The 12157-nt window shown below is 42.8% G+C and overlaps 1 protein-coding gene across 1 annotated transcript in view; it reads right to left on the bottom strand.

The window, feature by feature from the left end:
• LOC121877471 (protein amalgam-like) overlaps window positions 1–12157 on the bottom strand; it is a 41607-nt gene that overhangs the window by 11975 nt on the left and 17475 nt on the right. Inside the window, exons 3-6 of the mRNA XM_042383236.1 lie at window positions 5463–5560; window positions 4686–4893; window positions 2601–2753; window positions 1988–2306 (exon numbers count right to left, since the gene is read on the bottom strand). Coding sequence (XP_042239170.1) covers window positions 1988–2306; window positions 2601–2753; window positions 4686–4893; window positions 5463–5560 — 778 coding nt within the window. The remainder of the gene's footprint in view (window positions 1–1987; window positions 2307–2600; window positions 2754–4685; window positions 4894–5462; window positions 5561–12157) is intronic.

A 12157-nucleotide genomic window follows, 5' to 3' on the forward strand; every position in this document is an offset into this window, starting at 1 on the left:
GGGCGCCGCCAGGAAACCGCTCTTTCCATCAACAGTATAATAGAACAGCCGTCGTCAATACTGCAGGCAAGATATTTGTGTTCCTGCATGTTTTGTGCTGAAGATGATTCTACTCTGCTCAGTTTGTGAGTCATAAGGCTACTGTCTGAAGCCCTGTGGTAATGTTGTAAGCATTATGACCACAATATAAGCTCTGTAGCCACTGTGTGAGCCTTGTGCCCACAAATTGAGCCCTGTAACTACTGTGGGAGCCCTGAGGCTACTGTGTGAGCCCTGTAGTCACTGTGCGAGTACCTCAAACCCCCGGCTGATGTATTACTGTCTCTGAAAGAGTTTTACAAAGTAATTATAATCCTCTCTTGTTCACCATGTAATGTTATAGTGTCGGTAGTGTAACAGTTGTTGCGTAATGCTCGGGGTTCCATTAACGGCTTAAGTTGTCATCTTCAAGTTTGTTCAAGTTAACTGAGTTCCCATTAGTTTGGGGTCGCTTGTGTACATTGACATTCTCTCTTAGTATGTGCTATAATGTTATCAGTTAATGCTTTGGATTCAGAGTGTATAGTTAACTTTGAATAACTTTATATATATATATATATATATATATATATATATATATATATATATATATATATATATATATATATATATATATATATATATATATATATATATAATTTTTTTTTCTAATTGGTTCCTTATACTCAGGCTTCCACATTATTGTAAGTTTTAATGATATTAAGGCTTTCAATATAGATTTTTGAGGGAGTAATTAATTTGCTTTTCCTCTATAATGTGCATTTTAATGCTGTAATAAATCATAGCAATGTGCAATAAATCTTAGCAAGTAATAATATAGACTTCAGCTTTACCTTTTGCCTGTAGCAAATAATAGAGCTCTCGAGGAACATGAACTCGGGATTCTAAACTCCCTTTGAACACTGGATCTGAACTCCATACCATTTTGAATGCTGGGCATAAGAAGCCTCTTTACATACAATTTATCGATCCGAGACCCAAACACTGAACCCAGAAGCATAGAAACTTAAATCCTTATATGCAGTGGAACTATGAATCTTATACTTCACTAGGATATCTGCCAGCTTAAAGCTTGCAAATCATGAATTTAAAGGTTAAATCTACAACATTTGTTTTTATTAGATGAGTTAGTCCCTCTTGGTTATTCTAAGTTAGACCGTAAAGCTACACACCTTAAACTCTGCACTAGAATTCCAGGGTAGTGAATCATATACCTAGTTTAAAAAAGTTCATCTATATATATATATATATATATATATATATATATATATATATATATATATATATATATATATATATATATATATATATATATATATATATATATATATATATATATATATATATATATGTGTGTGTGTGTGTAAAGGATATTTTGTTTTAATGTAAGTTTGTTTGTTTGTTCTCGATCTCTGACCACAAATTTGAAGATTGAGAGCTGGAATTTGACAAGGAGTTATGAATGCATCCCAAAAGTGTCTCGAAGGTGAAATTTGGGGACCCCTACTGCCAAATGTGGAATCATTCACAAAATTACGTCTTAATGGGGAGGGGGGGCTACCTGAAATTGATTGTGTAGTGGAAAGGGGGAGGGGGGGGGGCGGCACAGAGTCCGACACCCACCTAAAACTGATAGCTCAGTTGATATAATGTAAATGATAGTGTACTTGGTGTAGTGGTAGATCGTTTAGTGAATGAATTGTAGATGCTGGTATAGTTAATGTAGGGTAGTTGATAGTATAGTGGATGTAGTGGAATCGATATGTGTAGATGACAATGTTGTGTTGATTGTGTAGTGGATTTAGTATAGGTGATAGTATAGTCACAGACATAGGCTATGAGCTGCCCTCAAATACGCTTGGTTCCCCAGCTAGTCCCCAAAAATCACGAAATATGGAAACAGACAGGCAAAGGGCCACCCACTAGACGTGAGGGTGGACTGACTCACGTGTAAGGCGGGTGGCCGTCTTGGGGGGTGACGGTGAAATATTCCTCGTTGAGCTGCTGTGACCCCAGGTAGTTTTCCCTCGTCCAGATCACACTGGGCTCTGGATGGGCGGCGTAGAGGCACGTTAAGCTGATGGTGGTGCCTTTAACTGCCCACGACGATGGGTTTGGACCTTTGACCAGGGGTGGGTAGTTGACGTTGACGATGACCCGCTTGCTGATGGAAGGCGGGTGGCCATTGCTAGCGATGCACAGGTAGCCACCGGCGCTGCGCTGGTTCACTTCCCGCAGCATCAGTGTGCTACCCACATAATCTGACGCTGCAGGAGGATCACATGTTGTATATTAGTCTCACGTGTGGGAGGCGGCGGATACAGATCAATATTACGAGCAGACAGCAACAGGTCAAATATGCTTGACAGCTTTATATCATCGCTCCTCGAATAACTTGATATGAGGAATCAAAAAATTACCAACAGCTTAGAGAGTATATATATATATATATATATATATATATATATATATATATATATATATATATATATATATATATATATATATATATATATATATATATATATATATATATATATATATATATATATATACTTTACCAAAGTGATCTCCGCTGATTCTGATACGATCATAGTCCTCCCTGATCCACCTGATGGTGGGCATGGGTGTCCCATGGGCGCGACACGTCAGGTTAGCTGACCCTCCGCTGTTCACCGTCACTTCCTCGTCCCCACCGTCTAGCACCGGCGGCTCTGTAGAGGGACAGAGGGTACGAGGTAAGAAGGAGCGCGAGAGAGAAGAATAATAATGGGTGTAAAAAGGGCCGGGTCACGGGAAAGGTCGAAAAGAAGTGAAGGATATGAAATTGGGAAGAGAATTTTGAGAGGAAAGATTATTAAGATGTTTCTGGAGAGGAATAGGTAGACAAGGAAGCGTTAGAGTGGGAAGAGGTAGACAAGGAAGCGTTAGAGTGGGAAGAGGTAGACAAGGAAGCGTTAGAGTGGGAAGAGGTAGACAAGGAAGCGTTACAGTGGGAAGAGGTAGACAAGGAAGCGTTAGAGTGGGAAGAGGTAGACAAGGAAGCATTAGAGCGGGAAGAGGTAGACAAGGAAGCATTAGAGCGGGAAGAGGTAGACAAGGAAGCATTAGGAGAAGATGTAAACAAGAAGGCAATAGGGGAGGTAGAGGAAAAATGCAAAGTGGAAGAGTTGAAAGAGGAAGGATTGGAAGAGGAAAGGGTGAAGACAGAAGGGTTGGAGGAGGAAGGATTGGACAGTAAGTAATACAGGAGTAGAGGTCAGGAAGGGAGAGAAAACTTGGTTATTATCCTCAATTATCACCAAGACCTGATGGAAGTTGTCTTTCACCCCAGTACTGTCCTAATGTTCCCACCCCAGCACCGTCCCATGTTCCACCCAGCACACCCCAGCACCGTCCTCGTGTTCTCAGCCCAGCACTGCCCCGTGTTCTCACCCCAGCACCGCCCCGTGTTCCACCCAGCACCGCCCCGTGTTCTCAGCCCAGCACTGCCCTGTGCCCCCACCCCCAGCACTGTCTCGTGTTCTCACCCCAGCACCGCCCCGTGTTCTCACCCCAGCACCGTCCCTGTTCCACCCAGCACCGTGTTCACCCCAGCACCGCCCTGTGTTCCACCCCAGCACCGTCCCCACACGCCCCGTGTTCTCACCCCAGCACCGCCCTCAGCACCCCTCATGTTCTCACCCCAGCACCGTCCCCTGTTCTCACCGCACCCTCGTGTTCTCACCCCAGCACCGTCCTCATGTTCTCACCCAACACTGCCCTGTGTTCTCACCCCAGCACCGTTCTCGTGTTCTCACCCCAGCGCCGTCCTTGTTTCTCACCCCCAGCACTGCCCCGTGTTCTCACCCCAGCACTGCCCTCGTGTTCTCAGCCCAGCACCGCCCTCGTGTTCTCAGCCCAGCACTGCCCTCGTGTTCTCACCCAGCACCGCCCTGTGTTCTCACCCCAGCACCGCCCCGTGTTCTCAGCCCAGCACCGCCCTCGTGTTCTCACCCCAGCACGCCCTCGTGTTCTCACCCCAGCACTGCCCTCGTGTTCTCACCCCAGCACCGCCCCTTTTCTCACCCCAGCACCGCTTACTTGTTCTCCTCCCTAGATGTCTCACTTGTTCTCCTCTAGATGTCTCACTTGTTCTCCTCCCTAGATGTCTCACTTGTTCTCCCTCCCTAGATGTCTCCTTGTTCTCCTCCCAGATGTCTCCAGATGACTCACTTCCTCCCTCCCTAGATGTCTCCCTTGTTCTCCTCCTCAGATGTCTCACTTGTTCTCCCTCCCAGATGTCTCAGTTCTCCCTCCCAGATGTCTCTGTTCTCTCTCCCAAGATGTCTCACTTGTTCTCCCTCCCTAGATGTCTCACTTGTTCTCCCTCCCTAGATGTCTCACTTGTTCTCCCTCCCTAGATGTCTCACTTGTTCTCCCTCCCTAGATGTCTCACTTGTTCTCCTACCTGAATGTCTCACTTGTGCTCCCACCCTACTCTCTGTTCCACTCCTCACTCTTAACATTTATTCTAGTCCAGTGTTGATATTATTATTTATCCTCACTGCGGACAGTTCTGTTACCTTCCCTTTGAATTATTCTACTGACCCAGTGTGAACATTTAGTCTTTCTCGTCTTGGTACTAGTGACTGACTGGTACTCACCCACGACGGCGAGGTAGCCGGAGATGGATCGCGGGGGAGAGGTGTTGACCTGGCACCAGTAGTAGCCCTGATCCTTCATGGTGATGTTAGCGATGGTCAGCACCCACGTAGAGCGCTGCTCCCGCTGTATAGAAATGCGCTGATTTTTTGTGATGACCTGCGTCGACACTGTTAACACCGCGCCCGTCACCTTGTACCCCCACGCTACCTGCCAGCGAAGGTCATCATCCACAGTCAATACTTCAGCACTTTAAATTATTCATGTTTATTACAAAGTACTAAAAATACTACTGTCTAGTACAATAAGTACATATAAACATAATATACTACCACGGTACCTACCAGTTAAGTTCATCATCCACAGTTTGGATTTTAAGTACTTACAAACATGCTACTTGTCAGCCCAAATCTCCTTAAACGTCAATACCGTAAGAATTCATTAACATATTTAGTATACTACCACTCTACCTCCGCGGAGAGACCTGACACGGGCACTTTTATAACTATGTTCACACACTGCTGCTTCCTGGGGTAACCGTCACCCTCAAACAGTATGTGTCTCATTCCCTCCGTCCACAACCTTCATACTATTCCCTTCTATCTTCAATCATCCACTGCAGAATTAAACATTCATTATACCATAGTATCATGGCCAATTTCCTTAATTTTTCCATACTACGTTTCAAACACTAATTGACCCTATGTCCAGTTTTCTTTGCACTTGTGGTAGCCACGATTCTCCCTGACCCAGTTTGTAGACAGGTGTGGGATACTCACCTTGTAGTGGCCTAGATTCTCCACGACACAGGTGAGCTTAGCTGTGCGTCCCACCTGGGCTGTCACGTTCTGTACCGGCAGCTCGAAGTATGGTGAATCTGCGAGAAGTAAACAACAACTGTTAGTATTTTTTTTAATTTTTGGGCAACACAAGTATATGTTGTGGTTGTTACTTGGTTACACGATATGTCAGTAGAGGAGAACATTGCCTACTGGTAGTATGGTTAATTAAGTTTTGTGTACATTTTCTAGATATTATTGAAGCAGGAAGTGTGCGTAATTAGAAGTGTTAACTTATTTTCTTGGTAAACCTTCCTTTTTTTTTGTCGGTGTATGCTCTGAAGGTGAACAAAGTGTTATTTACTCACCACGTATATCTTTTCATAGACTGACTTGTGATCAGGCAAGACAATGTGACGGTCATCTGCAGTGAACTGTATCTGTTTGGTGGTAGTTGGTGACCAGTTGGTGAGACCTCAGCGTGAGGTTCCGTTCATTAGAAGAACTGACTCTTTAGCTTGCACTAAAACACCTCTTTTATTATTCAAAATATGAGATTTTCTTTAAGCTGATATGTGCGATCATATGAAAAGGAAAAAAACATAAAAAAATAAATGTCCTCTTAAATGGATACGCGCGCACTATTACATGTTAAGGTGATTCAATAAGTCATAATTATGCAGCAGTTAAACAATAAAGTAAGTTATTGGTCCCTCCTGTATTACACCGACAGCCACTTGTAATCACAGCTTAGTAAGACTGTCAATCAGGGCAGTGAACAAAGTAAGTCACAAATTCCTGACACTGCTTTCGTGTATAGTTCACACGTGACAGTAAAATACTTGGACGACTGGGAAGTGATCTTGTTAACTGTAGGGGGCGTGGAGGTGCTTGACCACACTCCTGTCTCTGTGTGAGCGAGAAAGTGCATTTGTAATATTTTTTCGTTATTAAGACAGCTGCATTAACATATACTATTAGCTTAGAATACTTCACCCTAGTGGGCACTTAATCCTTTGTATATATCTGTATAATGCTGACTCACTGACCCTTACATTGGAGCGACCTATTTTTAACTCCTAGCTACTTTATAGCTTGACTCCAACGCCGTAAACGACACTACCATCGCCTTATATTCACCTCTGGAGAGACTATCACCAGTATTATGTTACACTTTCCTTTTCGTTCTTCTTCATAACCGTGGTCGTGGTGGGTAAGATTATCTCTCATAAACACGAACATAAAGTCGTCAGGCACGAGCTGGAGTCTCACGGTGTTTACCTCACGTTTACTGCTGCCTGACTCACCGCACCTCACAGTTCAACAAGGTCATCCCGAAGGGACTGTTTCTGTCACGCGTTCACCGCCCACCTCTTGTTTAATGCCGCCCGTTTACCACCCACCCCTCGTTTTATGGCACCCGTTCACCGCCCACCTCTTGTTTTATGCCACCCGTTCACCTCTTGTTTTATACCACCCGTTCACCTCTTGTTTTATACCACCCGTTCACCTCTTGTTTTATGCCACCCGTTCACCTCTTGTTTTTACTGTCCAACAAAGGAACTGGACTGTCAGGGGAAGTCATGTGTGTTGTTGACACTGTCACGGAAGACCTGCGGAACTTGTGTGTCCCTAAACGTACAGTGTGAGCCATGCGTGTGGCCACGGCCATGACTGCTGCCACTGAGAAGGTTACTGGGGAGATCATTACTCTTAATATCCTCGACCATCTTGCTCCCATAACCAAAAACTTATTTTTACAAGGATAAACATAATCTTCTAGAGTCATGGAAGAGATTTGGACCCGCTCTTGGTCGTCCTCAGTCACACCAAACCTTTGATCTTCCGGGCAAGAGGACCAGCTGTGGTTAAAATAAATAAATAATTATTTTAATTATACATACTTCATACGGTTCACTCAATGCTCCTCATTATCAACTCCCAGGTTTAGTCTCCCGTTACCCAGCTGTATTGTGCACTGTACTCTGGATACAGTAAACAATTACATTATCATAACGTTGTCCGCCACACTCTACAAATACATCGTTCGGTCGTATCTCAATACATCCACTCAAAATTACAAATGTAATTTTGCTTTACATGTCACGAAGTTTCTTGCTTCACTGTGTCAGTAACCGATAACCACACTCATCTATCATCATGTAACTCAGCCGACAATTAATATATACAAGCTGTCATAATAAGAATTTTTGAAGTATGACATCAAATGGTGTATTATCGGTTTTATTATATTATATGTAACTCAGTAGACAAAATCCTTTCCATGTTATTATTATCGATTATTCTCCTTCTTTCTTAACATGGTTTACTGTCTGCTATTATGACGTTATTGGTGAGTATTCCGTGGGACCACAGCCAAAATAGAATTCATGTTGGCTCACATCCTTGAATTTCTTCTGCTGTTTAACAGTGATCTTTCTTCTGCCCTGTAACTGAAATTTCTCCTGTGTGTGTGTGTGTGTGTGTGTGTGTGTGTGTGTGTGTGTGTGATAATAAATAATAATAATAATAATAATAATAATAATAATAATAATAATAATAATAATAATAATAATAATAATAATAATTAACGGTTTATTGAAAGAGCATGGCAGCCGGAAGGCTGAAAATATACAGTTGCAAAATTGGGGAATGGGTCTCTTGATTGACAAATAATATACTAGTAATGTAAGTGATACAAATATGATATATAAAGACTAGGTGGGGAGAAGGTCATACAACAGGGCATTTCAACATAGTGACAGTGCAAAAAGGTAAGATTGGCTGAGAGCGAATACACTGGTTGATTACAAGTTATTAATAATGTTAACAATGGTTGGGACTGGGCTGTTCTTATAGCGATCGTTACGTGTTCGTATGGGCTGGATGCGGTTGTGGTGTCGAACAACAATTCTCGAACGAGGGATCTCGGGTGGTAGTAGGAGCCGGTGTCAAGGATGGTGCAGAAGTTTCTCACCAAATTTGCAGATGAGGTCTTGGTGATGGTCAGAGAGAGCCGAGAGGGTCAGTGTGTTGAGCGCTTCTTGATATGTGGAGTAGGAAGGGGAGAGAATAATCTTACATGCCCTCTTTTGCACCTCTTCTACTGTAGGTGTTTACGTTGCGTGGAATTTAGGGAGGAAGACCAGGTGGGGGAGGCATAGGTGAGCTTGGGAAGTATGAATGTTAGGTAAACACTGAGGAGCTCGGGCGCAGGAACTCCGAGGGACTTAATTCGGCGGAGGTGGAGACTGAAACTGTGTGTGTGTGTGTGTGTGTGTGTGTGTGTGTGTGTGTGTGTGTGTGTGTGTGTGTGTGTGTGTGTGTGTGTGTGTGTGTGTGTGTGTGTGTTCATTCCAGCAATATCTCCTAAACGACATAATCAGATATCCTCTCCCTTTTAATTTCCTCGGTGATGAAACTTTTGGTTAGGTCTCATTAGTTTTTAATGTCACATCATTTCCATATTAATTAGCTAATTAGCTTCCTCAGTCGCTGGACCGGTACGTGCAGAGACTGTATCTCCTCACTACCAGCAGGTCAGTCAGGGACGATAAAAGAATTGTGACGTGTGGCGGGAATATACAGTTTTAAGGTAATTACGTGAAATCAGCGATGAAAGAAGATTAGTGACATAAGGAGACGGTACAAGCACAGAGACTGGTGGTGCTTCTGTAAGTAAAATAATCCGGATATAATTTTTTTATTTATTTTTTCGTTATAACTTCAGGTTGTGTTGACATATTGTACTGCACCACCTCCTCCAGCCTGTGGGATGTTGCTTCTTATACACAGCTCACTAAGTATATGTTAAACTTATAAGTTCCATAATGTTAATATGTCAATAGCATATGTCAACAGGAGCTTTAAATAAAAGCCCCTAAGATATAATAATCTCCTCTCCAAGTGTTTAGTTATAAGAGTCTTTACATAACGGGCTGTTCTCCGGGTCACTGTTCATCCCTCCGTACGTGAGCTCCATCTTAATAAGAAGAATAAAGATTATGTAGGTATTTATCATACACCTGTAGTGTCACCCATCCTTGCCTACTCCGGCGTGATCCACAACACAGTCCTTAAAGCGTATGTGTTAATCTTCCTCCTCCTGCTACCTTCATCCACAGTAACACCTCTCTTCCTCCCTCACCTGCGGCATTACAACAATACATCACAACACAACACCTCACCTCGCCTCTGTCCCTCACCTACGGCATTACCCACTACACCACCACACCTCATCTCGACCAAACATCAGCCCCTCCGTTAACTCACACCAGCTCTCACACCATTATATAATATCACACCATTCTGCCTTCTACTACTTTCTAATACACGTCAACAATTGTATCAAAATATATCCACTAAATTACGAAATTTATCATTATATATTTCAGTTCATATTTTCAGTGAACTTTCATATATTTCCAGTATACATTATGTTTTTTATTTTATTATAACCGTCATTGTACCCAAGAGAATGTAGACAACCACAGTATTTTTGTTATGTAGGAGCTCATTATGGATGTATAATTAAACTTTCCCCGCGCCTCTCAATAACTTGATCCACTTGATAATCAGTGGAGGTGGAAGCACTGAACCCCCTCTTAATATGTTCCCTTACATCCCAGTTGTCTGTCATACAATACTAATATCAAACTTCAAGAGGAACAGAGTTGTATAGCGTTAGGTGTTATTATCAAGAGTACATCAGAAACTTTGTCTTCTTTCATGCGGTAGTGTTGAGGTAAAGATGATATACCAAATATTACATATTATCTTGTTTATGATACAGTGGTAATAGGCATGGCTCTCACAACAGCGTCCCGTGATCGATTCCTGTTCGGGTTAGATGTGAGAAGGATGGTGATCACTGTGACTACCGAACGTGACAAATTTTCTCCTGTAATAAATTTTCCTCTTCTGCTAAAACTCGACTGGCCTGATCGGTTAAGTGAGTAGAATAATTATCACATCATTCAGTACAGTTAATGTCATCAAACACTGAAGGTTAACTACCATATTAACATTCATAAATATATCTAAAATAAATACAACCCGAGGCTTACCATTTCGAAAGACTTTCATTATATTTCATCAAATAGCTTAGCCTTATATTTTATTATCTATTAGTATAATAATTTAGTTATTTTCTTGATATAATCTACGATATCCTCTCGCCTCACGGGATAATAACCACAGCTTTTCTTAGTAGGTTGTTATCTATGTGGCCACGCATCTTATTACACCCCTTGACAATTCCCAGTTATCTTTATGATAACTCTTTAAAATGAAATGTTGTTTGATTACCCATTTTGAACCAACTAGAACTCCCTCTGATTATCCTTGACTGAGATATTTTCTGAACTTTACATCATTTCAAACTGAAGAAAACGATATTTGAAACTGCAAGTGTAACAAAAATAGATATTATCTAATGTTTAAATATTATGAAGGTTGATGTTAACAAGGATAGATGAGGTAAATATTACCATAATACATTTGTTAGTACCAGCTTATATATCTTAAACGTTCTTGGTTCTCTAAGTTATAACAATTGAACATTCAACCAACCCTACCAGTTATTGTTTTGAAATGGTCAAGTGAATAAGTCAATGTTTGAAAGTTTATCTGTGCCTATGGAAGAAAATGTTCTTTTATCAGTTATGCAGGACTTAATGTGTGAAGGCATTTTGTTACTTTAAGTGTGTGTGTGTGTGTGTGATATTTATGAGGGGGGTGGACGGTGGTTCTCTCCTCCAGTACCATGAGGGAAGGTGGTGATGTATGGGGGGTGTAGGCGGTGGTTCTCTCTTCCAGCACCATGAGGGAAGGTGGTGATGTATGGGGGCCTGGGGTGTGGGGTGGTTCTCTCCTCCAGCACCACGAGGGAAGGTGGTGATGTATGAGGGTGTGGACGGTGGTTCTCTCCTCCAGCACCATGAGGGAAGGTGGTGATGTATGGGGGGTGTGGACGGTGGTTCTCTCCTCCAGCACCATGGGGGAAGGTGGTGATGTATGGGGGTGTGGACGGTGGTTCTCTCCTCCAGCACCATGAGGAAGGTGGTGATGTATGGGGGTGTGGACGGTGGTTCTCTCCTCCAGCACCATGGGGAAGGTGGTGATGTATGGGGGTGGACGGTGGTTCTCTCCTCCAGCACCATGAGGGAAGGTGGTGATGTATGGAGGGTGACGGGTGGTTCTCTCCTCCAGCGTTCATCATCACTCTGGTGTATTTTTCTGCTGCTGTGAACATTTCTCACAGCGGCGGTGAATAATGTTTTGTGTCCCCTTCTCCCCGCCACTCCCAGCCTCCCTCCCCCTCCCCCCCATTCTCTCGTCTCTGGCCCTGAATCATCCCAGAAACTCATTCCCTAAACACCGAGGAGGTACAAGAGAAAGTTTTGCAATTAATGTGATATATATGTTCATTGCTACCAGGTGTGTGAAGTTTATTACAGGGAGCTGGTAACAGAGGGTATGGCGGCGCAGTAGATTTCTTACCTGAGACCATGATAAATAGCCGGCAGGAGTTAGTATCAGCGTTATTAACATGTATATTCCGACTGGTCACAATGACTTTAATTATATAAACACATTAAACTGGGAGAGGCTGGGAAGGTCCCATTCTGTTCATCCGCTCCTCGTGTCTCGTATGGGTGAAGCGTGACTCCATTTAGGCATACCAGCTGAGTGAC

Source organism: Homarus americanus, unplaced genomic scaffold (assembly GCF_018991925.1).
Source record: "Homarus americanus isolate GMGI-L3 unplaced genomic scaffold, GMGI_Hamer_2.0 scaffold367, whole genome shotgun sequence".
In the NCBI taxonomy this organism is placed as follows: domain Eukaryota; kingdom Metazoa; phylum Arthropoda; class Malacostraca; order Decapoda; family Nephropidae; genus Homarus; species Homarus americanus.